The 25,123-nt window shown below is 38.1% G+C and overlaps 3 protein-coding genes across 6 annotated transcripts in view; 1 reads left to right on the forward strand and 2 right to left on the reverse strand.

Annotated features, from left to right (window-relative positions):
- LOC129374207 (macrophage mannose receptor 1) overlaps positions 1–1,335 on the forward strand; it is an 18,341-nt gene extending 17,006 nt beyond the window's left edge. Inside the window, exon 50 of the mRNA XM_055052486.1 lies at positions 58–1,335. Coding sequence (XP_054908461.1) covers positions 58–102 — 45 coding nt within the window. The 3' untranslated portion in view covers positions 103–1,335. The remainder of the gene's footprint in view (positions 1–57) is intronic.
- aff1 (AF4/FMR2 family, member 1) lies at positions 806–16,731 on the reverse strand. Of its 3 annotated transcripts, XR_008607474.1 has the most exons (20): positions 16,523–16,731; positions 11,224–11,344; positions 9,621–10,436; positions 8,731–8,772; positions 8,100–8,183; positions 7,935–7,968; positions 7,560–7,617; positions 6,937–7,045; positions 5,937–6,812; positions 5,767–5,849; positions 5,473–5,683; positions 5,301–5,401; positions 4,781–4,844; positions 4,550–4,686; positions 4,298–4,369; positions 4,045–4,138; positions 3,929–3,969; positions 3,619–3,839; positions 2,434–2,991; positions 806–2,394 (listed from the first exon to the last, which is right to left on the reverse strand). XR_008607474.1 is itself a non-coding variant. In XM_055052489.1 (19 exons), the coding sequence occupies exons 1-19, from the start codon at positions 16,537–16,539 to the stop codon at positions 2,870–2,872; spliced, it is 3,300 nt and encodes a 1,099-aa protein (XP_054908464.1). In that variant the 5' UTR covers positions 16,540–16,731; the 3' UTR covers positions 806–2,869. The 3 variants fall into 3 exon arrangements, 2 of the variants coding, with proteins under 2 accessions (XP_054908464.1, XP_054908462.1); XM_055052489.1 differs by having other exon boundaries at positions 806–2,991; positions 4,550–4,683; XM_055052487.1 differs by having other exon boundaries at positions 806–2,991.
- A 4,891-nt stretch (positions 16,732–21,622) lies between these two features.
- gsdf (gonadal somatic cell derived factor) lies at positions 21,623–24,867 on the reverse strand. Of its 2 annotated transcripts, none has more exons than XM_055052738.1 (5): positions 24,641–24,867; positions 24,131–24,288; positions 23,941–24,024; positions 23,718–23,848; positions 21,623–23,407 (listed from the first exon to the last, which is right to left on the reverse strand). In XM_055052738.1, the coding sequence occupies exons 1-5, from the start codon at positions 24,760–24,762 to the stop codon at positions 23,258–23,260; spliced, it is 645 nt and encodes a 214-aa protein (XP_054908713.1). In that variant the 5' UTR covers positions 24,763–24,867; the 3' UTR covers positions 21,623–23,257. The 2 variants fall into 2 exon arrangements, with proteins under 2 accessions (XP_054908713.1, XP_054908712.1); XM_055052737.1 differs by having other exon boundaries at positions 23,941–24,027.
- Positions 24,868–25,123: the final 256 nt, after the last annotated feature.

Genomic DNA, 25,123 nt, shown 5'->3' on the forward strand with positions numbered 1-25,123 from the left:
TTAATTTGTATAGGTTTTAATGCTGGGTTGTCTTTCTTTCCCCCATTTTTGTTTCAGCCGGCTTTCAGCAACCCCAACTTTACAGGAGAATCTGACACGTAAACCCTCCTCCCATATCTGTAAAATACATTAATGAAGGTCTATTTTTATGTTCTTTTAATCAGCCTAGTTTGAAGCTTCTGATAAGCAAGTTTTATAGGATTAAGGAATGCTGTGTGAACTTTAATACGGCAGGGACAAGAAAACGTGATCTCTTTTTAGCGCACATCTTTTTGAGTGAAAAATATTTGCAATGTTTCGAACTTTTGTGACAAGTCCATAAAAATGCCAGTGTTGTAGCCATTTTTCTTCTTTCCAACTCTCATCCAAATTAAGATTTTAAAAGAAGCAGACTAAATTTTAAACCCAGACCTTATAAAAGTACAACTACATTTTAAACAAACTCATGTTTTCTTGCTTCTTTATTTCATTAAAAAAAAAATACTATGTAAAATTTTGTCACCTCCTTGACAGTGCAAATACTTTGTGTCTTCTTCCACACTGAAGAGGGTTGTGGTTTGCCTGAACTGTTCTTGGGGATGTTATGTTTACTTACCATGAAAATATGCAAATTTAGAGTTTTTGATTGGACTAGGACTAGTCAAGGTCGCTGAAACTAAATGCTACATATTTTGATGCTGAATACCATCTGATTTCTCTGTGCATCTCTTAAGAAAATATTATTGTGTAGCTTCTACATCCACACTTATGTACTTATTTTGTTCAAGATAAACCAGAGTAAGTACCCGCTGCCCTCTACAATCGCTGCAATTTAGTTTCCAGTGTTTATTCATCGTTGTACACTGCAACACAGTTTCACAAATTTTCACGAAATGAAAAAGAAACATCTTTCAAAAACTGGTCTGAAGATTTTGTTTCCAGTCAAAACACAATTGGACAATTAGTTACAATATAATTTATAAATTAAATAGCAAAAACAAATGATGAAATTAGAGCCACAGGATTTGAACAGAAAAAAAAAAAGACAAAAAAGTATCGAACGTTGCAGTTTCCCTTCGTGAGCAGGGTAGACGACCATCCATCCCAAACTGTAAAGCTCATTTCAATGACATCCTGCTGAAGGTTCCAACGTAAAAAAAAAAAATAGCTCCCAATTACATGGCACTCTGTTCTTAATTAAAACATATAAATTGCATAGCTGAAAGTAATAAAGCTAGGAACAATTAAGTTAAGAAACGCCAAGTGCTATTCCTACGCTAGTCTAGACCTTCTTTATCAGCATGTCACACCAAAAGCAATTTCCCTGCATATTAATAAAGAATTGTAATAACATAACATCTTATTGCTTTGAGTCAAACAAGCATAATCCAGCCACACAGATATATCTAAAATAAAATGTTGAGAAAAAAAAACTGCATTATTTCCTAAATTGTCCACCTCTTACATATTTAGGTGGGATGTTGCAGCTCTATAGAATATGGGAAATATGGCAAAATATAAAAACAAATGGAAATGACTGTAGCAAGATCCTGGCTAATGTCCACAACTATGAAATTATATAACAAAATTTACCTCTTTGAATCATTTTCTCTGAACAGATGTAAAAATTCTTCCAGGCTGTAAAGGCAACTTGATATAAAAGTTTGGTGTTCAAAATCCAGAAAACTCTCTCTCTCTGTTAACCGTCTTCAAAGTTCATCGTCCGTCATTAATAATGATTGTTTTGATCAAGTTGAAATTTTACAACCAATAGCTGCTAAGGCGGTTGTGCACATGGAAACACAAAGCAAGATCTTGATATTATGACTTTTGATTTTAAAAGAGAGGAACCATGATGCACCAAATAGAGCAAAGTTTTGGCTGAACTTCAAAGTTGCTTCCACAATCAAACTGTAAGGATCTGTTCCTGACAGGAGGAACAACAGAGACGAAGAAGTTCTTCGTCAAAACAATTTCTATGTTTACTCTGAGAATCTTTCTTAGATTTGGTCTGACGAACCCAACACCGCAACAATAAGACCACCATCAACCAGAGAAAACTTCATGTTCATTATACACACCAACTTTGGACAGCAGCAGAACAAATTCAGACAAAGAAGAAGAACTGGTTTATGCCACTAACACTCCAGCTGCACTTGTTGCTCAGAGCTTTCTGCACCTTACAGTGTCTGACAAGAACCAAACTATAGTCAAGTCTCCTCTAATTCAACTTCTTAGTAAGGCACCTGTTATCCATCACTTTTGATTATTGCACATAAACAAAATTCAGAACCCCAGCCAAACGTTAAGCTAAAATAATAAATTAAAGACCGATCCATAAATGTGTGGCACTACTGCAACAAACTTGCAGTTCAACATGATCATCGGGTCACGTGATGATCAGGTTGGCTTGACCTGATGATCACGGATCATCAGGTCAAGCCAACGTTTGACAATGAAATGAAGAACATGATGCCTGCAGAGACACCTGGAGGTTGGTGTGAGTCAAGTGCCGAGGTTTTCTAATTACCGACTCTTCAGAGATCGTAATACTAAAAAAAAGGAACAATAGAGCTCACAATACTTGGACACAAGCAGATGATCTTAAGAGGGCAAATTTGCAAAGCCCCAACATGGCACTTTTGGCAATATCTGATTTGCTTCCCCCCACGTTTGTTTACAACACACACGCACAAAAATTATAATAAAAATACACATGATGGATATGAAAGTAGATGTCTTTGTCCGTGGGAGAAAATGAACATTTTCTCATGAGCCACCTCCACAGCCATCTGCTATCCACTTTGTTAATGAAATAAGGTGATGTCAGAGGCATAAACATGCAGATAAGTCTGAGATACACTTCCGGGGAAAGCGTAGGCGTCCAGCATCAAAGCTTTCGGCTTTCCAGCCTTAACCAGTCGACACCTTGTCTGATGTAGCGGACCATGAAGCTCATATTTGACATCAGGCTCAGAGGACCCATGGTGGCGTCCAGCTCTGTGAGCACACCTGAAAACACACATTTAGTGGAAACAAAATATTCAAAAAGATCATTTGGTGCATAGATGTACTTTTTTTAAATATAAGGTTTATGGTCTAAATATTAACACTGTGGAACGATGAGTCACTGTCACCGAGTCAACTTCCTATTGAGCTCCAATTACAAAATGTGATGCGGAGGATATTTTATGCAAATATCCCACCGTCTATCACCTATCACAATCCTTATTTTGGTGTTTATTCACTATACAGTTTCAGGGATCTGAGTTTTAAATGTTTAAAATCTTTACAGTATGGGCTTTTTCTATAGTAAATACAAAGAAAGGCACAATATGTTAAAAAAAATGGTATAGGAATAAAATCTGGGAATATATATATGTATATTCTGATACTTCTATAGCTCTGGAAACAACCCATATCAAACAACCCTGTACAGTGGACAACAAATTAAAAGCCATGAGTTTCTGTATGTGTGTCTACATGTTGATAGTATGCTTGCAGATAAACAACACTAGAATGATATCACACATTACTTAAGGCTAAAGCACAATAGAAATAAAGACCCAGAGAAGCTTATCTTTGATTTCCAGATGTTAGCTGGCTAACCAACCAGCTGGAGGGATTTTTCTTTCTTACCGCTGCCTTTTAATGTCAGTTCCTCTGCCTCCTCCCAGATGTCATGAGCACTTAGAAATAACGTGGTGATGTTGACGTAGGAAAAGGCCACTTGTTCTATGTTTTGAGGAATCGCCACAGTGCTGCCGACTGCAGCGATCTCGGAGCCGCTGTGGTTCGAACCGGTACCTGAGCTGGAGCTGGCTGGAGACGGCACGCTGGGCGATGGATTTTCTGCTAGCCTAAAAGATGAAATGTAAAAAGCTTAAGCCCTGTGTAGGGTTGCAAACATTAAATATGATTTTTTTGCGGGGGGGCGGGGGTGACTGACTTTGCTGAGGAGAGCTGTTTGCGTGACACCTGAGTGAAGTTCTGAAAGACAAACCGAATATTTTATAATATAACTACAAAACAAACGGAGATGATAATAAAGCATTTATAACTTACTTGAAAGTGATCCGTAAGGGTCTTTGAAAACTTTGTTGCAGTTTTTTGTTTGTGGCGAAACATGGCCATGTGAAGAAGAGACTGGCACTTTAAACTGCAAAAAGATACAAAAGTTATTCAAAAAAAAAAAAAGTGTCAGAAAACAATGAGAAAATCATTAGGTGAAGACATGGCATTTCTGCAGCTTTTCTATCCTTTGCAATACAGTTTAACCACCCAACATAATACTATCTGAGATGGAGCTTCAACTTACCATAAAGCTAAAAAGTCATTTTCTGGGGGTGCAGCTGATGAGCCCACTGGGCTTTTAAGTTTCAGAACAAATCTGTGAGAATGAGAGAAACAATCAGGAAAAATTATTTATCTCACCATTACTGGAAACTTGCCTCACATCTATAAGAATATAGTATGTGAAAAGCTTTAAAGGATCGATCTCCAAACTTTTCTGAAAGCATCCATGAGTAATAAGTCCCTGAAGCATTGTCAAAGAAGCACAAAGTCTTACTTGAGCAGCTCCACCGTCTCTGCAAGCATCGTGTAGGAAGACCCTGAAATCTGTGGATCTTTCTCCATGGCAATGCCACTCTCAACAAAAAACATGGCTGCCTCCAAGTAGGTGAAAGCTTTACTAAGCTTGTCCTGCTGCACAAACGTAACAGAATACAAGAGTAGAAAAAAAGCACTGCTGTATGGAGTGTGGTGCATTAAAAGAAGAAAAAAAAAAAAAACGACTTACCTCAGCGTCTGCCTTGTGCTTCAGTTTTTTTGCCTCTTTTATGTAATGGTTCACTGGATACTGCCTGTGAAAATGAATGATTTTACTTTACAACTCAATGTAAGTGAGTCTACTGATGCTACCTGCTCATCCAGTAGGAGTGAACGCTGCAAGTTAATGCAATCTGCTGGATTTCCTTTTTTAAGCTAATTTGAACAATTAACCAAGCTTAATAACTGGGCTCAATATGTACCTGATTTTGAATCTGCGTGCTCGGATTCACGTTGCTGTTTTTTGTTAAGCGCCTTGAGACACCATGTGTGGTGAATTGCAGCAACATAAATAAATTGATTTGAATTTTAAAAACCAATTAAGTCCACCAAAGCAGCTGAAATTGTGTAGGAAACGTGAAAAAACAATAAACACACAATCTCTTGCAAAAAGATAATACATTACCATATTACAATATTTCGGAAAAGTTACATAAAACGGCTATAAAAACTTTTTCCAGACTGAGTGCAAGGAAAACCTGGAATTGTACCTCTTGTCAAAATTCAGCAAGGGTCTGTTGCTCACAGCTCCTTTTTGGGGCTTTAAATCTGACGGCACATCCAGACCGCTCTTTGGGGTCTTGGCCTGACTCTGAAGAAGACGCATGAGATTGAAAACTTGTATTCATATTTCACCACATACACTAGAGTTTGAACAATTACCTTTTTATGAAGTGAGGGTTGTGGGTGTTTTCCTTTAATTGTCTTGTGCTTGTTGGAGTCCTTACCCTTGGCATTCTCCTTGCTGATCTTTAGTACCGTTGCAAAACAGGGATTCTGTATCTTTGGAGCTTTAGTGGCGTCTTTGGATGTTGCCAGGTCCTGAGATGTTTTCTTAGCCTTCTTTTGCTCCTTGTCTGGTTTGTTGGAACTCCTGTGTGAAATATAGATCACAAGAGTTACAGCAGCGATGACTTAATGTTAAATTTGCAGATTTTTTTGTTTTACTGGACGTACTCTACTTTCACAGAAGCACGACTTAATGAGGTTTTCTGGTTTTCCAACTTAAGCTTCTTCTTGGGAGGACTTTTAGTCTCAACCTGAAAAAAAAAAAAGCACAGCACAGTAAAAAAACATTTTCTGATAAGAATGGGTACAATCTCTTCTGTGCCGCACAAAATCCTCACATTTTGGGACTTTTTATTGCTTTTTCCAGGTCTGTGTGCTTTAGAGGACTCTCTGCTTGCTTCATCCTTTTCTATGGCCAGTGCTGGTCTCTTTGCATTGCTGGACATCCCTTTATTATTACTGGATTTCAGGGGGACTCTTGAGAGCAGACTGATATCAATCCTCACCAGCAGGGACTTAGGAGGCTGGTATTGGTCCCACCAACCCTTTGCTGCCTGAGAGGCCTTATGTGAATGCTTGTGCGTTGATTTGTGAGGCACCTTGGTCTCTGGATTGTTTTTGGGACAGCCGACTCTGACTGGAGCAGCAGGCCGGGCAGGGCTCTGAGCTGAGCAGCAGCAGGATTTAGGATAATGAACACCACAGGTTGGACAGCGACCACGCGGCGCAGGCGCGACTTCTAATCCAGCCTTCTTATGTTTGGCGTATTTAGTTCTTTTAGCTTCTCTTTCAGTTTCCTTTTTGTGTTCACCCATTTTTGATTTTACTTCAGGATTGTCTGTGAAATTATGCTCCGTTTTTGGAGCTGCGAGTTCCTCAGACTTAACACTGAGAGCTGTTTCAGTGCGATTTGGGCCCCCTGCCGCTGAAGGCTTTGAAAGTCTCCTTGAACTGCTGCGACGGCTCCCTACATCAGAAAGGCTTTTTTTGCCATTGTTCTGGCTGAAAGAGGCATCCTGGACGCTTTCACTGCTCTGCTGAGTAACAGCCATGTTGTCTGTGGGAGCTTTTTGCTGGGAAAAAGACTTTGATTCCTCACTGGCATCTGAACTGCTCTGCTTGGGGGTCTGACGATCAGTGCTGAAGGTCTGCTGATGGGAGCTAACCCGCTCTCCCAGCTGCCAGTCCCGATCACTTGCTGCTGGAGCATCAGGCTATAAAAAGAACATAAAGAGTATTAAAAATAATAAGAAGAAAACACAAGCATGTGACTAATTTAGAGGTTTATAATTAAAGCATAGTAAAATGAGTTAAGACCTCCATTTCAACCAGTTTTACCTCTGGAGGTTTTGGAGGCTCTTTAATGGAAATGTCACTGTCTGACTCTAAGCTGCTGTCACTGGAGCTCCTCATCTCTGCATCACTGGAATGTGTGGCTTCAAAGGAACTGAAAAACACACATACACACAGAGTGGTATTAAAAAGTAGCCATTGGTTATCATTAATACATGCAACTGAAACCAGATGTTTTTGTACAACCGATAAAACATTTACCTTTCACTACTGGTTAGTAAATCAGACAAATTAGTCCGAATTTAGGTCAACAAGGACAAAAGGAGGTATTGATGCACTCCAATAAATGTATAACATGGGTAACTTTCTTTAAAGTTCTGTGGGGCACAGTTAGCATAAGACGTGTATTAAAGAATAAACCAAGTTCTCAGGCTTTTGGAAAAAAGCTAATTGTTATTGCCATCCAAAATTGCTAAATTGCCATAATCTGAGGGAGTGAATTTCCTTTCACGACACAGATTTAAGAATGCTTAGAGGTAAATTCTCATCTACATGTAAAAAAAAAAAAAAACATGCATATTTGATGAAAACAAATATATGGTTATGCTAATTATATATTATATTTATGAAATGAGGAAGCTGTCGTTCTGAACGGTTTAGATACTCACTTTGAGGAATTCAGCCGCTTGTAAGGAGATGAATCTTTACTGGAGAATTCAAGGCTTTCTGAAAAGAAACAGACAGAAATTTTGATCGTGACATTTTGATGAACTAAAATAGTAACTGATCAGTAACAATGTGAGCGACAATTCTTCTTAGTTGCGCTATAGCTGGATGTACAAATTATTCAACTGACGTTTCACTAAAAGCTCTCATCTTTTATGTTGACCTGATATTATATTCCAATGTATTTTAATCTGTGTCTTTTACATTTCCTGTTAGCTTAAACTTCTACTTCTCACCATAACTGTGAAAAGGCCTGCCATCCAAAACAGACTCATTTAGCTGTAGCGACTGCTAAAGACAAGCTAAATGTTACTCACTTTGCTCTGGACATGATGAGACTTGTTCTGCTTCCTGCCAGGATGGAAAAATAAAGATGAATTTATTTTTCATCAGCAAATTTGTTCAGGGATAAACCGTGTAGTTAGAACATAATAAGAGGGAAAAGGGCAAGAAGGTTAACTGAATGATTAAGCTTCATTGACCTTGGCTGGGATTGGAGACTTGGATGGTTCATAGGTTGGCGTGTGAATCGCTGTCAGCAGAGGGGGCCATGGCAGAGTCATTTCCTGTCAAACACAAACAAGAGGTTGACATGCATTTAAAAAAAAAGTTTAAAAAAAACATGGTTGATTCACAACCATCTATTTTGAACAAGTTCATTTGTTCTGTCCAGTAAACTAGAACTGGAGAAAGTGTTACTTAAATATGGAAATCAGTAAATCTGGAATACAAAAGAACTCAAAACCTTATCGGTTTTTTATTTTGAGTTCACATTTAAAGATCCTCGAATACTGCTTATCAAACATTAAAAGCCTGAGGAAATACAGAAGGCTGTTTATAAACAATTTAAGTTTCTGCAAATACCAATTCATAATCTGGTATAAAGCCCAAAATGATGAAAAAACACAACAACAACAAAAAAACCCAGAAGTACATTGAGGTCAAATGCGGCAAAAAACAAACAAACAAAAAAAACAGGAAAAAGAAAACAACTTCTGCATTTCAACTTCATTTTTTTAAGTACTTTCAGAAAATCCAAGAAAAATTTTGAGCATATTTATTATTTATTTATCTATCATTTGCTTAAACATGGACATAAGTGGCTGCACTTACCCTTAAGATATCTTCCACACACAGAACTTCATCAGCTGGAGCCTTTAAAAACAGGAAAATTTATATTATAATATATATAAAATTATATACGTTTTTTTTCCCACTGCCTGATAAACAAAAAAAAAGCAAACCAAAAACTAATATGTGTAAGTGAAAATGACACCATTTCTAAATTCACAATTAGTGGAATAAATAAGTGATTTATCAACATATCCACCAGCATATTGCTGATAATAGTCAAGTAATAATTAACTTCATTACATTAGTTGTTTGAACATTTTCTTCCATAGTAGGTTCCATTAGACTCAATAAACAAACAATTTAAAGATTTGGCTGAAGTACTATAACTCTGTTCGATTTCGAGGCACAGTTACTCTACTCAATGTATTGATTCTTAATAAATCAATGTATAATGGAGTCTTAATGGATTCTTGACAATAGCTTTAATTTTGTACAGCAGCATTTGTTTTATATAAAGGACTAGCTGTATGCAGGGATGCATCCTACAACAACTTTTTTTTTAATCACCACTTCTATACTCGCAATAAATGCCATAAAATATTGACCAAGGGAGGCAGAGCCAGAGAGGAACGGTCAAGCATTCCTCTCTTTCAATGTTCCAACCTGGTGAAATGCTAAATGAGAAGAAGTGGAAAGAAAAGGATATCCACTCATGAAAGAAAAAGTGTAAAGCAGGAGAAGGAATTTTCATTTTGTGCATCACTAGCTTCTGATAGTTCCCGCTCAACTTCATTTGAATACCTAATTTCAAATTGAAAATACTAGCGCAAGTGTCCTTTATTGTTGCAGTTTTTAGTAGAGATATTTTTTAACCACTATAGCAGTGATTTTAGATACATTTATGTTTAATTGCACATGCAAAATCTTACCTCGAAGAATTGAGGCACTTTCATTGTTTTGGCAATGTCCGATTTGGTGATCAGCTCTGGTAATGGCGCATAATGCTCTGGCGATGGCTTCAGCTCAGGTGACTTCTGGACCACCTGGTCCTGACCATCCATGGGTCGCACGTAGGCCGTTGGCTTCTGGGTCATGACTATCCCAGCCTGCTTGGACGACAGCAGAGAAGGAAATGTCTGGGAGGGCAGTGTGCTGGTCTTGACTTGGGGTGGAGGTGGATTTATAGGTGAAAGCTTGCTGTTCAATGTAAAAACAGTCACACTGCCAGTCAACCCAGAGGAAAGATCTGGAGACCCTTGAAGCTGATCCCTTTTGAACGTGTCCCTGGTGTCTGTGTTAGTATTGTGGTCACAGGAATGTAGGACCGGAAGAGGCTTAGCATCTGGAGAGGGGGCAGACACTTCCTGGGGAAGGCTGACTGCCCCTCTGAGATCTGGGAAGACTTCACTCTCCTTTATATGACGTCCTAAACAACTCAGCTGACTGTGGGTCGAAGATGTAGCTGAAAATCTAGATGAATGTCCACGGTGGTTTGGAGATGAGGAGTAAACACTATCAGATGTCCCTTTCTGGCTTTGTTGGGTAGTAGACATGTGAAGGTCCTGCTTGTGGGAAAGAGTTTTGCTTGATTGTTCTGCAACTGGCTGGTTCTGATCCGACTGTGATACGGAAACGTAGGAAGGAATGGGTAAAGCCTCCAGTGAAGAAGGCACGGGATTATTCACATCTTCGTAACTGCCCAGCATCCTTTGGATTCGATCGGAGAGCTCATCCGCTTTGTTCGTCTGGAAAACAAAAAAAATTATTTTTCTACTTTTATGAACAAAACAAAGACACCACTCATCACATCGTGTCTGCCAAGCCTAAAAGTAGATTTATTTGAACTTTTAGGAGCCCAATGACTGTAATAAATAATACAAAATAAATTAAAAAATACTGAAACTTCTGTGAAAAAATTTTAACTCCACAATATGACTGGAAAGATTCTTTCGTTTTGTCGTGTTGAATCAATTACTGAAATAATAGTCTAATTTAGTAACATAAAGTGCATTTTCTTCTATTTATTACTTGAATTTCTCAGTATTGCTAAAATGCTAAACTTTGTCTTACCATTCACTATTTCAATCTTTTTTTGAGTGAACAAAATGATAGCCTCCATCAGCTGCATTCAAAACTAAAAGATTAATGAGTGCAACAAAGTCTCGCTCAATTATGACTGTGTCCTCACAGAATGAATCCTTTAGAGAACCAGCTAGTGTTTCACTGACCTTAAGGCCCCTTGGTTTGCTCCACAGAGACTGGGCTATTTTAGCTGCAGAGGTTATTAAGGCCATCACCAGACTCAGAGGAGGACGACAGACTCTACCCAAGTTTTCATCCTGAACTTTTGCAACCTTTTTGAGCAAAGCTAAGATGAGTAAATAGCTATTCATAGAAACCATGAGTCAAGAGCCTTACAAGGGGCTGCACTTCTGTTTACATGTACACGTATCCAGACCGCCTGGACTGATCTACCAGATGGTCAAATGACAGCCACTGTTGTCCTTTAAGCATTTTAAAGGCAGCTCTTACCTTGTACGGTTCTGCAAAGAGTGGCGCATTTTCAGCATCAACTTCTTTGGTTTGGCTGGTTTCTTGGATTCTTTGTTCCCATGCTCGGCGGCGAAGAAGGTTCCTCTCTTCACTGTGTGCGCTGGAAAATCACAAAGAAATACAACCAAGCTAAATCAACCATCGCATGACCATCACCTTAGGACAAAAGATATGAAAATCTGACCATGTTACAGTGATGAAGTAATTTTGTTTGCTTTTTTTATTTTATTTTATAAAACAAAACAAACAGTTACAATTAAATTCCATTGCAAGGCAAAGCAATAATACGCCATCATAAGATTTCTGCAAAAACAGAAAAGAAATACTGCATGCGTATGATTGACTTCTTAAATCCAAGGGGAAAGCAGCAGCGTCAGATGAGATTAAATCTGCAGACAAGTGTGAACTGATTCACAGGTGCAAGGGGGATTCACATCACGTATGCCACGTCTCCAAAGTAGATTTGTTTGAACTTTTACGAACCCAATAACCATGATAAATGATGAAAAATAAATTTAAAAAATGCAGAAACTTCTATGGGTACGTTTTACAAATATGAACACAAACACTGCATTTTCAGTTTTCACATGTTTCTTCCCAAAACACTGTGCTAATCATTCTCACTGACAACAATCCCAGCAGGATGCTGCCATGGCAATGAGAGGAGCAGCAAAGATTTGGGACCAAGCCAAACAGATGAGCACCTCCTCATTAATGCAGCAGACAGACTTGCTAAACTCCAAGGAAAGCACAAACTGGCACGGCCCAGTAACAGGCTGAACACCCATGGGTGAACAACACAACAAGTGAATCACACGTTACTTACAATATATGCATAAAAGACAAGTTATGTCAGTGCCAAATCAGTTCATTTGATCGGTTAGGTTATTTTCCATCAAACTGCGATTGTTGAGTGTATGTTGCATTTAAATGTTCACAGAAGTTGAGCATTTCAGGCCTAGATTTAAAGGTCGATTGCATTGAATTCCAATAGCTCAATCTACTTTGACTAAACACAAAGATAAAAATAAAAGATTGTGCGACTGATTAAACTGTCTGTAATTAAAAGTGTTGGCACAGCATAAAGGTTCACTTTTTAGGGCTATCGGATTGATCAGTTTGCTTGACGCTGCAGCAGGAAACAGTTCCATCTCCAGAGAAACAATAGGACATATCAATCTATTTGTGTTGTCTTTCGTGTAGTTGTCTCACTTCACTGAAGGAACAAGATTCTTTCTTTAGGTCCAGGCAAAGTATTTTAATCTAGCCGTGGTGCGGACTTTGACCGGGAGAATTGCAACACACTGACTCTTTTCTTGCTTAACTCTGATGGCTGTACTGTTGCAGGACAGAAATTAGACAAGCGTCTGCCTCTGAATGGTTGACCAAAGTTTGTATTCCAGGATAGATGGGTAGCAAACGTCAAGTCTGCAAGGTGTCAGATTCTTTGGCCAATCCATTATTTCTCCACCATATCTGCTTGATATATAGTGTGGGAGCTTTGCAAAAGGTCATGCTTTTTGATATACTCCAGTCAGAGAGTGCTAAACAGTGCAGCTAAGTTCTTTGCAGTGAGAAAAAAGGTCATCTTGGAAATCTTCCTAACAATTTTACATTTTCTAAGATTTTAAGTAAATATATACATAGCGCTGCTCATCTTGGAATTTACATATTGTAAGACACTTTACTGACTATAAAGGTGCAGATTAATTATTGCTCTGTGTATACCCCTCCCCATCTTAAAATTGGCTTTAATTTAGGTAGAAAGGTTCTGATGGTATAAGAAAGGACAAAATAAAAACTGCAAGCATATGATTAACTTCTTAAACCCAAGGAGAAAGCATAATAATAACCAGTGAAGAAACCCTAATAATACAGAAGCTCTAGTGTTTCAAGTTTAATAAAGATTACAAATTCTTACAAGTTAATCCCAGAGGTTACAAGAAGACAAAAAACTCCCCTCAAAACTGTAAATACAAAGCAAGAAAGAAAAAAAAACAAGCTCTGAGACCACTGGCAACAGAAGAATTTGAGGCAACATAAAAAGAAATCCATAAACATTGAGAACTCATCTCTGTCCCGTAAAAGAACAGATAGGAACCATAACTACCCTTGTAAAACACGGCTTCAATCTTTAAATTTTAAGCAGCTCTTTACAACAGCTGGAAGACCAATAACTGCTGGTACAATTTATCAGCAAAAAAAATACAAATAAAAAAGAAAAGCTTGCATAATGTCCCTACTTCAAACCTCAAATTACATCAAAGCCTGTTAGAACAATTAATTAAAGTTAAGCAAAGCAAAGGATAAGAAGTTGAATGGTGTTGAAAAGAGCTGATTTAATGTCATGGACTGGTGACCTATAAGGCTGTATCCCAAGTCTCCCCAGTGATTGATGAAGGGTACCAGCCTGCTCCCTACGACCTAGCTGGGTTAAGCAGGTATAGATAACGGATGGACTGGATGGCGAATACATTATAGGCCTAGGTTCTTGCTATTTTGTTCCAGAAGCTCTTGAGGGTCATTTCCTGTCTGATTTGGGTAAAACTTAGAGTTTCAGTCAAGGAAAAAAAAAAAAACAAGAAAAGGACAGTGGACCAGAAACGGGGTCACTGGAGAGTCAAGGTTTCTCTGGAAAGCATAGGTTCCCCTGGGGTGTTTAGGAAACAGCTATTGTTCTTCAAAGTGTGCAACCATTCCAACATCAATATTCCCAGATGTCAGGTGGCAACTTCCACTTAATGTGGCCCTAATTTGACTTTGTGCGATGTTCAGGAGAAAACTGCTACTGCTAGCAGACTGGTGCCAAATTCTGCAGCAGACTTTCAGAGGTCTACAAAACCCCGTGTACGAGTGAACAATAGAACAGTGAAACTACTCAACACTAGGCTGCTGCATGCAACCCAGACTGTACCTAATGAACCTACAACAATGACCACCTTGTCTAAACTAGTGAAGAATCTAGAAAGAAAGTGACTCATCAACACAAAACCATTCTCTTCTCCTTTAGACCATCGTATGCAGCCAAGCAAACAGATTTTTATCCAGTTTTGTAACCTCTTATGCAGATCTGAATTTGCGTTGGAAATTTAAGAAGTACAGGAGCAAATCCAGAAATCTCTCCACAAGCTCATCCAGAGAAATCCCAATGTGTTCTCAGGCAGAGAAAGATTTCCTTTCAATGCTCTGGATTTACCATGAGGGGTCTCCCCAAAGAGGGACTTGCCTGGAAATCTTCTACAAAGTAAGCTGAGGAAGCATGTTGTTAAGATATTTGCATCACACTCCTATTGATGTTACAATAAGATCCAATGTTGTTTGTTGCTTTGGAAACAACACAGTCAATGTTGATTATATACACAGCTAAAACAATTTGCCAGGAACAGCTTTCTTTGGTCTTTGCACCAAACCCCTCACTAATATGCCTACAGGGATATATTCCTTTCTTTAACAGCATTCCACAACCAGCTGCAATGACTCCAGCACTGAGTCATCACTGTGTTTTTCCAACAGGAATGACTCAAAACATACTTTTTGACTAATCTGTTCAACGCATGGACAAACTGGAGGTATATTTGTGATGACAGTGTGAACAAGGCAACAAATTGAAGAGAAAACAAAGAGAGCGTTTTGATGTACTGAATTGTTTTTGTGTAAATATTAGGATAAAATTTGCTTTTACTCAACAACTGAATAGCAAACATTTACCATAAAAGAAACTGTGTGTTGCATGTTTAGTGACAGTTTCTCTAGTTTTGAATCCAACCTAAAATGGAATAAATCTAAAATTATTGTATCAGAACATGGCACTAACCCAATTTTCAAACAACTCCAATTCACAAAAAGAGCATAATTTTTTTCAGATTGAAAAAGTTAAAGTTTTAACTCCATGCAATCTTCCATTCAAGAAAAACAAAGCATTACATTTTTTTATATATATTCAATTGTTATATTCAATTGATGCATCACTAAGGACTGCACTTCTTTAGTAAAGCCAATCTTTAGATTAGGCTATCTGGAAAAAATCGTTGCAGGTCCCCAACACCTCCACCAGTCCTGAAATTGCATCCTACACACATTTTAAAAAAACATTAGTTTTGTGATAATGACTGCTAATGTCCCTACAGCTGGAAGGAATGACATGTAAAGAATATGAAAGAAAGTTAGAAAGAAGACCGACAACAGAGGAAGTAAAGAAATACACAAAGAAGGAAAGGGAGCAAGGACTTAAAGGAAAAACAAGAAAAACAGTAAAAAGGAAGAGATCGAGAAAGGAAGGAATAGCAAGAGCGACCAGAAGTAGAAATAAAAGGGTGAGGAGGACACAGGGAAGGATGCAACCAGGGAATGAATGAAGGAATGAAATTAGGACAGGAAGTAATGTCTGGAATACTTGCCCTCTTTCATAGTGATTCAGACTTTGAAAAGACTGGATTCAAATTCCCAGCGTTTCTTGACTGAGTAGGAAACCTAAACCTGACTGCACCGTCCTACATGTTTGACTGAACTGGACAGTAAATAATTGGCTGCTTTACATTTGGACAAGTGTAATAACATGACATCTGTTGTAAATTAGAGATGTGCGAACAAACCAAACTGATAGAAATATTTATATTTTGTTTTTCTAAAATCTCTCTCAGTTGCATGTCGTTGGGCTTTGTTTAGAAAATGCCTGCGTTTTGTGGAAAAATAGGAAACTTGTTGTCAAACGCCATTCTTTGTAGCTAATGTTAGGCAGCAAAACACTGCTAGATGGCAGTAATGGGGGACATAGTTAAAGGGACAGTGAAATAATACAACTGGAGCCAGGTTTATCAAACACGACGCTAAAGCAAAAACAGAGAGAGAGAGAGAGAGAGAGAGAGAGAGAGAGAGAGAGAGAGAGAGAGAGAGCATGCACCCAGATGATATGGAGCTTATGACCTGAGATTGACGTCCTTTTAAATAACATGCATTAACATGCTGTGGCTCGCAGCTGGTAAAAATCACACCAGTCTGTGGTTTCCAGCTGATTCCACCTCACTCTGCCCGACCTGAAACCTCGCATGTCTTCAAGTTAGTTTGACAACACGATGTTCAATGACCAAAACCCCACGTCCATTTCTCCCTGCTGTGCTCGCATAAAGTTTCACCAGAGAGCTGCAATCTCATTCCAGGAGACCCGACGCGCTGCCGCGGGACGGGCTGGACCGCCACCAGCAGCGCGGCACCGACCGGGCTCACCCCTCGGCTAAGCGGGGGTAGCTGCTAGCGGCTAGCCGCGGAGGGTTCTGCCTACCTCGGCTGGGATGCCATGGTGCAGTGCGCCTCTCGCAGCGGACAAAGTTCGTCGTCATGCGTTTTTTCCTGAAGGTCCCCAGCAGAGGTTATCTCTGCACTTGGTCACATTGTTTACCGGTGAACTTAATTGAATTATTTCGGCTCCAAAGTTGTTGTTTTTTTGCGGCTGTCAGCTTTCTGCGCGTATTTTGGGTTCTGTCCAGCCCGTCTGCCTGCTGGACTGTTCTACCCTCCGCAGCCAGCCGGGGACCAGGCTCAGGTTTTATATGCTCTTAATGGTACCGAGAAAGGCTCACAAAGCAGCTCTTTTCACCGCTTTCACCTGCAATTTCGAAAAGAAACTGAACAGCAAAAGGATCCGGGTCCAGTCGGGTGTATGTTTCGGGACTATTCTTGGTCCTTCGCTGCGGTTTGGGTAAACTTTTGGACATTTACCCCTACGCGACGAAACATGGTACTGCCATCTGTGTTTACGGTGTTCCACCTACTGCGCTGTCAGTTTTAAACGCCACAATTAATAGTGAAAAAAAGCTTGCACACATTGTTTCATAATAATCTATTTATTTATTTATTTATTTATTTTTACGCTTGGCAACTGTGAGAATCTAAACCTTCATCTGACAAAATCTCTGATGGTTCAACGTAAAGACAAGATGGCTTCACACAGCACCTTGTTGCAAAATTCAAAGTTTTAATGGCTTGGCGTCTTTAAGGGACAATGTTGAAAGAATGGATGGATAATGACAGGACTTCCATGCAGGAATCTGCTCCATATTTGTCACATGTTGTAAAATGGCAAACTTCATTGTATTCTATTGGAAGTTACAGATGCAGCATTTTTCTTACAACTGAAAATCTGAAATAGGTTTTTGAATCAATTTTGGCCTGTGCACCCTTCTCTAGGTCCCCCAAATCAGTCATGCAAAACAAAACCTATTCACTTAGATTTGATCTGTTACTAGTGCCAGATATTCACCACCTATACCCCCTCCTGGTGCTGCCCCAGGAAGTGCCTCCTATTTACCATATAAAAAACAGGTAATGTATTTAGTTCACACATATATGCAACACCACAATAAAACGCAGATCTTCACATCAACACAGGGATAAAGTCATGGAGATGTTTAAAACAGAGGTGAGGCAATAGTAATTTTTGTTTGTTTTTTTGTTTGTTTGTTTTCCCCCCACACATTTAACCATTAAATGTTTGGAGGAAGGTCTCTAGTCAGATAAAACCAATTTTGAAGTTTTTGACCTACATGCAAAAACTGTGTCTGGAGGGAAATGAGGACTTGATCTTACCTTACCCTGAAAACACCATCTCTATGATGAAACATGGGCATGGCAGCATTATGCCGTGGGGAAGCTTTGCTTCAGGAGGTGAGCAGAGCTGAAGGTAATAGTGATAGAGCTAAATTTACAGCAATCCTGAAAGAAACCATGGTGCAGGTTTCCTTAGATAATAGATTGATAGAGGTTTATCTTCTCCCAGGACAACAGCACTAAACAATGAAATGGTTTTAGACCATAGCATATCCATGCCTTAGAATGGCCCAGTCAAAGTTCAGAACCAATCTACTTGAGAATCTGACTTTGAAATTTGCTTCTTGCAAACCCTCAGTCTGACTGAACAATGTACTAAATGTAGGTATAAGTAGAGATGTACCCTGAAAAAAAACTTCCACTTATGTTTATTTGTCACATAAAAATCCCCCAAAAATGCAATGTTATTTGTAGTTCAACACAATAAAATGTGAAAAAAAATAAAAAATAAAAATAAATATATATATATATATATATATATATATATATATATATATATATATACATATATATATATATATATATAATATATATATATATATATATATGTATATATGTGTGGGGTAAGAATTGGAGAGAGCCATTTTGTAGACACAGACGGTTTAAAAAAAAAAGGAAAGGTAATCGATCTGGTACATAATTATACGTTCTTGTGAACACAATATCTTGCCGAAACTTGGTCTTTTTTTTATGTTTACTCAATACACAAAAAATCTTGGCTGCTTTGTAGCATCCTTGTTATCCAGACATTCAAGCTCCCTTAACAGTTTACATTATGTCCAGCAGGTGGCCCTATTTTATTGCTTGTGTTGAATTACAATATTGCAGAATATACCAGCAAATGTGTGCATTCTACAATAGACTGAATTATTTGAACCTGGGATGAAGAAAAACATTAGTCAATGTCCTAATTCAGAGAATTGTTTACTAGTCACAAAACTATAAAGAATTAGGCTTGCTTACTTTACGATTGTTTTTTTTGTTTTTTAATCACCACGTTTACTGTGGCAATTCTTACACTGAGCCTTACCTAAACAGCCAAACTTTGCAGAAGAGTAAGCTGAAGGAGAAATAATTGCTTGCAAAGCTCCAAAACTATCAATGTACCAAAGTCAAGGAGTCATATCTTAGTTTTTCTGTTTTGTTTATGTAAATTCCAAAAAACAGCACAAATGGATAATTTTTGTTTTTCTTCACATCAATGCTACAGTGACATTATAAGCTTTAAAAAGAAGAAAGAAACAGCTGAAATAAATCTATCAACAAGGAGATTTAAGACAGATGATGTCCTGAAAATCACATAATCTTACAAACAAAGAGGCTGAGGGTGAAAATTATAAACCAAGTCTTCTAATTTCTTCAGTCTTTGAAGAATGAAAATAAAAACAGACAAGCAACTTATTGTAATCTGTCAATAAAATGTTTTTAAACAACACTAATTTGTTGCATTCAAATAGCAGCTTAGTTTATTGAAGTTATATACACGGTAAAGTTTGGAATAACTTGTCTGAATATTATATAAAGGATAAATCACACTGAGTTTCTTTTTTATTTTGACTGAGCAGCTTCTATGATTGACATATTGTTTCTAATCTAAAACTTGGTGATTTCAGACTTTTCAATGCATACAAAAGACTTGTTCAGTTCTGCATTTTCAGAAGGAGTGCACAGAGTATTGTTAGGTAGTTAAAACACAATTTAATTAACCTTAAACAATCTAACATAGTCATGGTTTCTTGGTTCTTATAATTGGATAGTTATTGTATGTATATTATGCCATTAGTCTCTTTAGATCATTTTTTTTTTTTCTGAAAGTGTGTGACTGTCACAGCATACATTTACATTTACATATATCTTGTTTGGTCAAAATGGCAGATTGGTTGGGTAAACGTTATTTTTGTGGCCTCAAGCTTTGCATGACCTTTTAAATCAGAACCTCTTGATTTGATCTACTGTTTGCCAACCAAGTTGAAAATTAACATCTTTCTTCACTGATCTGTCGGCCGATGTTCTCAGTTGTCCTCCTTGAAATATTTGCAGATATTTAAATCATTGTTGATGATTTGTAACACTGACCTTCTTGATCATCTTAATTTTTAAAAATTATTTACAAATAGAAGTTGTCTATGTTATATTTGAACAAAATTTCTTCTTACTTCTTTCATAATGTTTACACACGGTCAATACAGTCAATCTAAAATGAGAACTTTTGCAATAGCATCATCATATCCAATTAACTGTAGCTGTGATTTATCCAAGATCTTGTTGACTTGGTTGGTTTGGATTTCTCTGCCAGAAGGAGACCAGAAAGGGTGGACAAAGAAGAAATCTGTCCCCTGGCTCGTTTTCTTGGGTAACAACTTGCAAGCAGAACGATGTCTCTGTGGCTGGCGTGGTGAAATGTGGGGTTACTTCGTAAATATGTCCACAGCTCTCTGCAATTGTGGTTGGCCTGTTGTTCGCATGCAACGTTGCGGCAGTGGGACCGGTGGTTTTGACTTCCAGTTGCTCATTTTCCGTTGCTGATACGTCCACAGGCAACACCACATATGCATTTGTGAAGCTATCTCCTTCCAGGCACTTCAGCTTGGTGGACCAGCAGTATTCCCCTGGACCCCCTGTTTATGGAGAATTAAAATTGTGAAGGATTTAAATCTTTACATAAATCAGTTTGGATGCAAAGCATTGCAATATTGTCATCTGATGCAGGCAGCTAATAAATTACAGTTACATATTGTAATTTTAACAATGTCTCTGTAAATAGAGAGAAAAAAAACTGCTGCAAGTATTAATGATGATGAAGTTCAGATTTATACAGCCACAATCGCTTACAGTTGGATTAAGCAAAAATATGAAATATAAAAATCTGAGAGAAGTCAGTCTACAGCATTGGCTTGCAGAAGCTACTAACTTTTTACGAGTTTTATTGTTTATTATGTGTAATATGTGCAAAACCATATGAATCACAGTGAAGTGAATGAGATAAACTGGCCTTGTTAAATAATATATCTTATATATTGAAATAAAAATAAAAAAGAAAGCTTAGATTTGTCAGAAAGTAATTTATTAAAGACTGGTTCATATTGATTCTGCATTTAATTTAGGTAAAAAAAAAACACACAACTCAGGATTTATTTTTGCATCAAACTCAGCTGAAGTCACTTTGTGGCCTCTTACCTTCTGTGGAGTCTGTAATCCGTATGTTGTGATTGTCCCGGAGTTGCAGTTTCTTAGCATAGGTCATTGAACTGCACTCTATCAAACAGTCCGTTGGCAGTTTCATGGAGCTGGGCTTCGGCGCCAACAGCGTTTCCTTCTCAGTGCACTTAGCCGCACCAGTCGCCAGCAAAAGATGGGAAAGCAAGCCAAAGGCCAAAAGGCACGCCGTAAGATATCCTGCCATTCTGTCCAGTAACAGGCTTCAAAGAATACAAGTGGCAGTGTTCAGCTGTCCTAATCGGCTGAGTCTGAAACTACGCACAAATGCCTTCACCACAAGTAAAAACATCAGTAGCTACCCAGAAAGACAGCAGCGTATCATCGTTTCCCTCAGCACCACCTGATCTTTTGAATCACACAGCCAACTTTTCTTCAGCTCAGATTTCCCTCCTTCTTGGCGTGACTTCACAAATTCCTGCTTGTCAGGCAGGCATAGGACAAGATTGATGAAGAGTTTTATGATATTTACTTGTATTTTTTTTATTTTTTGTGAAAGGACATTGAGGCCATGTATAATTAAATCAGAGGAATAAAAACAAGAATCTGTTTAAAAGCATTGTAATTATTCTTTTTTTTTTATTTATTGAAATAATCAAGGGCAAGAAATCACACAATTGATACACATGATTTCAAAGGCAAAGCAAAGTCCTAAACATTGGATCTAAATGTGTTTATTAAAAGTAGTTGCACACTGTGGGAAAAAAAGACATAAACTGTGAGGTAACTTTGTGAAGTTAGTACAAAAATACAATAAAAATTTTGAAAAAAAAAAATAAAAAAAAATTTGAACTCATTAAGAATTGTCACTACTTGAGAAGTTATTAAAAGTACCCAGAAGAGAACATTAAATTTATTTAAAATTTGTGAATATATATATATATATTACCATATATATATTTTTGTCATTAGAGCTCAAACAGAGAAAGAAGTGTCTTTCCAGTTAAGATAAGCTTTACATTAAGCCAAACCCTAACTCTGGCAACAATAGTGAAGACATCAAACTGATCAAAAATTGTTTCAGAAAAATTTCAAGGAGGTTTTTTTTTTTTTTTTTGGATAGCTAAAGTCTGGACATGGTGTTTTGCCAGAGGAGGGACAGTCTTACATATTGCTAGGATCTAAGTGAACCTTAAAACTAGGTTTTAATGGTAGGTTGTTTTCCCATAAGCATTCTGGACTAACCATCACCGCAGTATAATTATTCTAAAAAACATGGAGAATTCCTTGACAGCTGCATGCTTTCTTAAGATCATCTAGTACTGACTAAAACCATGTTTTTGTTGTTGATCTTTTTGTAGTTTGCTTAATCAGATTTAACTAAATTAAGTGTGTTCAAATGGTGCTTTAATTTAATTCTTAATTCTTTTGTAGTTAATGATAAGTGTATAAATACTCGTGCATTTTAGATTGCCTTTGTTCTACATTACTGGATGTTGTTGGTACATAGTACAATTATTTTATTGCTAAAGCTCCCTCAAACACCAAGGCTCCCAATTTTACAAGGTTTCTGAAAGATGAATAAATTTGGGAGCTTTGGAGCCGTGCAGACTTTAAATCTATCCTTCACAGGGCACTATAAAATTTACACCCTTATTTTTCTAACCCTGGTTAGAATTTGCCAGCTGAGAATAAACCAACATCCTTCCCGTAAGAAAGCATGGTGGCCTCACAATTCAGTTAAGAAATAAAACTGGCCAGTCAAGTATTTGGCAAGACTCTCTCTCACATTTTTAGAGGGAACACAGAGTAACCGTTAGCAGCTATAAATAAATGACTTGAGAACACCAACTACATAGATGACATCTGAACCACAATTCTTTTCCAGCTAATAATGTTGAAAAATCCAAGATTTAAAAAAAAAAGACAATATTTTCTTATAGAAGCCTATCTCCTAGATAATGTTTCTTTTTTTAAACATCACAATTGTGTCTTTTCCAGAAGTAGGGCCTAATTTTCAAGACGTTCAGGCTCAACAAATCTGTTTTTGGTATAAGGGAGCAGCAGGAATGCAAAACTGAGACGTTGCTTTGGTTCCCACGATCAGTCCTGAGTACACAGAGAAACGATTTAGGATAGAGGGCAGTACAGGTGGGTGATTCAACATCTGAGAAAACAGGTCTGTGTACAAAGATATTTTGGATATGCCAGGTGGCTCGGATCTCATGCCAAAGACTGCGGGACAGACTTCAGCTCACTCTGTGCTGGGCTGCGGGGCGTTCCCAGGACCGCAGCCACAGCTGCGGTTCACCTCAATTGGGGAAATGACGATGGTGCCGGTTTCATCCATGTAGACAATATTCAGTGTTTCCTGCACGGTGGGCTGGCAACATGATGAAAGATCCTGAGTGGTCAAAGGGATCTAAAGTTAGTCTATATAGCACATTATAACACCCTTTAAATAATAAGCATTTAAAATATCTTGATTTTATAAACATGTATGCTGTACTAAAATAATTGAGGGTTTTTTTTGTGGAATGGCAAAGCATTTTTAAATAATTTAACCAAAACACAATGCGGATATGAAATTATTTTATAATCTTGTGTTTCCCAAACACATTTTTATCAAACAGGGTCACAACCAGAAGGAACGACTTGTAGTACATTTAGTTCTTTTGGAGGTCGAGAATTGAACTGCTCTTGACCATTCCTACCTGTGAGCTGGCATCTAGGACCCCGGAAGAGGATGAGGGACATTGCACGGTGCCATCTGCAGGGTTGCACAGGGCACACTGAACAAAGGTCAGGCTCAAAGGGTGGATCACCCAGCTGTCCCAGCTAAGGTCTGAAAGGTCACAAAACATAATTATTACAATTAAATAACATAAAAAATCCCCAGTCTTGAGTACATTATAATTTTTAGTCTTCATTCAGTACCTTTCATTGAGATCTCAGAGGCTATGGAGCAACACTTCAGGCCTGTTCTGTTTCCACTGTCATGCGATACAGAGTAATCAGTAGCTGCTGGAGAAAGAGGGACATTGTCAGCGCTGGGTACAAACTACTGTCACATGGGATTAGGTCTGACCACCTGGAGTTGATTCTTTGTAATATGAATTTCACGTACGTGCCGTCTTTTTTGCAGCATGAGGAATGAAGCCGATTGTTCTCTGCCACTGGTCACGGACTCTATCTATCACACCAGCAGGCAGCTGTGGCTCAGCCTGCAGGTTGAGAGCCCGAAGGAGACCCTTCCTGACTGACTGCAATGACTCGTCCTTGCACCTGAATATTAAAATCAACACATGAATGTATCCATTAAGGTTTCGATTAGAATTTTTTTAAAATTTGATTTTATTGCTTAAGTGAAATTATGGAATAAATGAAACAAAATAGCACTGCGGAGATGGTTGAAAGGGGAGTGGTGCGTATTTTTATTTTTTTTTATGATAGAGGGTTGATGCTTGAAAAGAAAATGTTTGCAAGAATGTAAAACGAAGTCACCCTGAATCACATATAAAATCTGTTATTCATTTATGGTAAATGCTTACAAAATGTTTCCACATCATAGAAAGGCTGCACACATGCACAGAATATAATCACAAAACTTATTAAAATCATATTTTCTAAAACTGACCTTTGATGAGACAATGAAGAAATAGCAGGGGCTGTAGGCTCCTCATTGGATCGATGCAGGACAAATGCAGTTGTCTTCGAAAAGCCAAGAACTATCATCATGCCAATGAATGCAAAAGACATGCTGGGATGTGGCGTGAGGCCAAGGCTGGTTCCAAAAGAATAAAGATGGCAGTTCTGCACAGACGTCTTCTTGGACGAAGTGTGGAGACGCGGATGCTGTGCAAGGTACTGTTACACGGGGTCTGGGAAACTGAGCTTTTATTTTCATTCAAGCCAGTGTGGCCTTGAGATATTTAACATTGTTGTCTTGTCCCAACTCTGTGTGAAAAAGCGCAAGGAGGACGGTCCAACAGAGGAAGACTAGTAGACTCAAGACAAACACACCAGAAGGAAAGGTGGGAAGAAGACAAAATTAACAAAGCCACACATGTTGCAGTATACACTTGAAAATACAACAGTGTCACAGGACAGAGCTGTGACT

This window comes from Poeciliopsis prolifica, unplaced genomic scaffold (assembly GCF_027474105.1).
Source record: "Poeciliopsis prolifica strain line A6 unplaced genomic scaffold, Auburn_PproV2 SCAFFOLD035, whole genome shotgun sequence".
NCBI classification, from domain to species: domain Eukaryota; kingdom Metazoa; phylum Chordata; class Actinopteri; order Cyprinodontiformes; family Poeciliidae; genus Poeciliopsis; species Poeciliopsis prolifica.

Coding starts and splice junctions, on each gene's coding strand:
- aff1 (XM_055052487.1), bottom strand. Junction 6,813..6,936: donor AGCCTCCAAAACCTCCAGAG/GTAAAACTGGTT, acceptor TTCTTTTTATAG/CCTGATGCTCCAGCAGCAAG. Junction 3,970..4,044: donor CCCTTACGGATCACTTTCAA/GTAAGTTATAAA, acceptor TTTGTCTTTCAG/AACTTCACTCAGGTGTCACG.
- gsdf (XM_055052737.1), bottom strand. CDS start 24,762: ATGTCTTTTGCATTCATTGGCATGATGATAGTTCTTGGCTTTTCGAAG. Junction 24,289..24,640: donor TCTTCATTGTCTCATCAAAG/GTCAGTTTTAGA, acceptor TTTAATATTCAG/GTGCAAGGACGAGTCATTGC. Junction 23,849..23,940: donor CTCTGAGATCTCAATGAAAG/GTACTGAATGAA, acceptor GTGACCTTTCAG/ACCTTAGCTGGGACAGCTGG.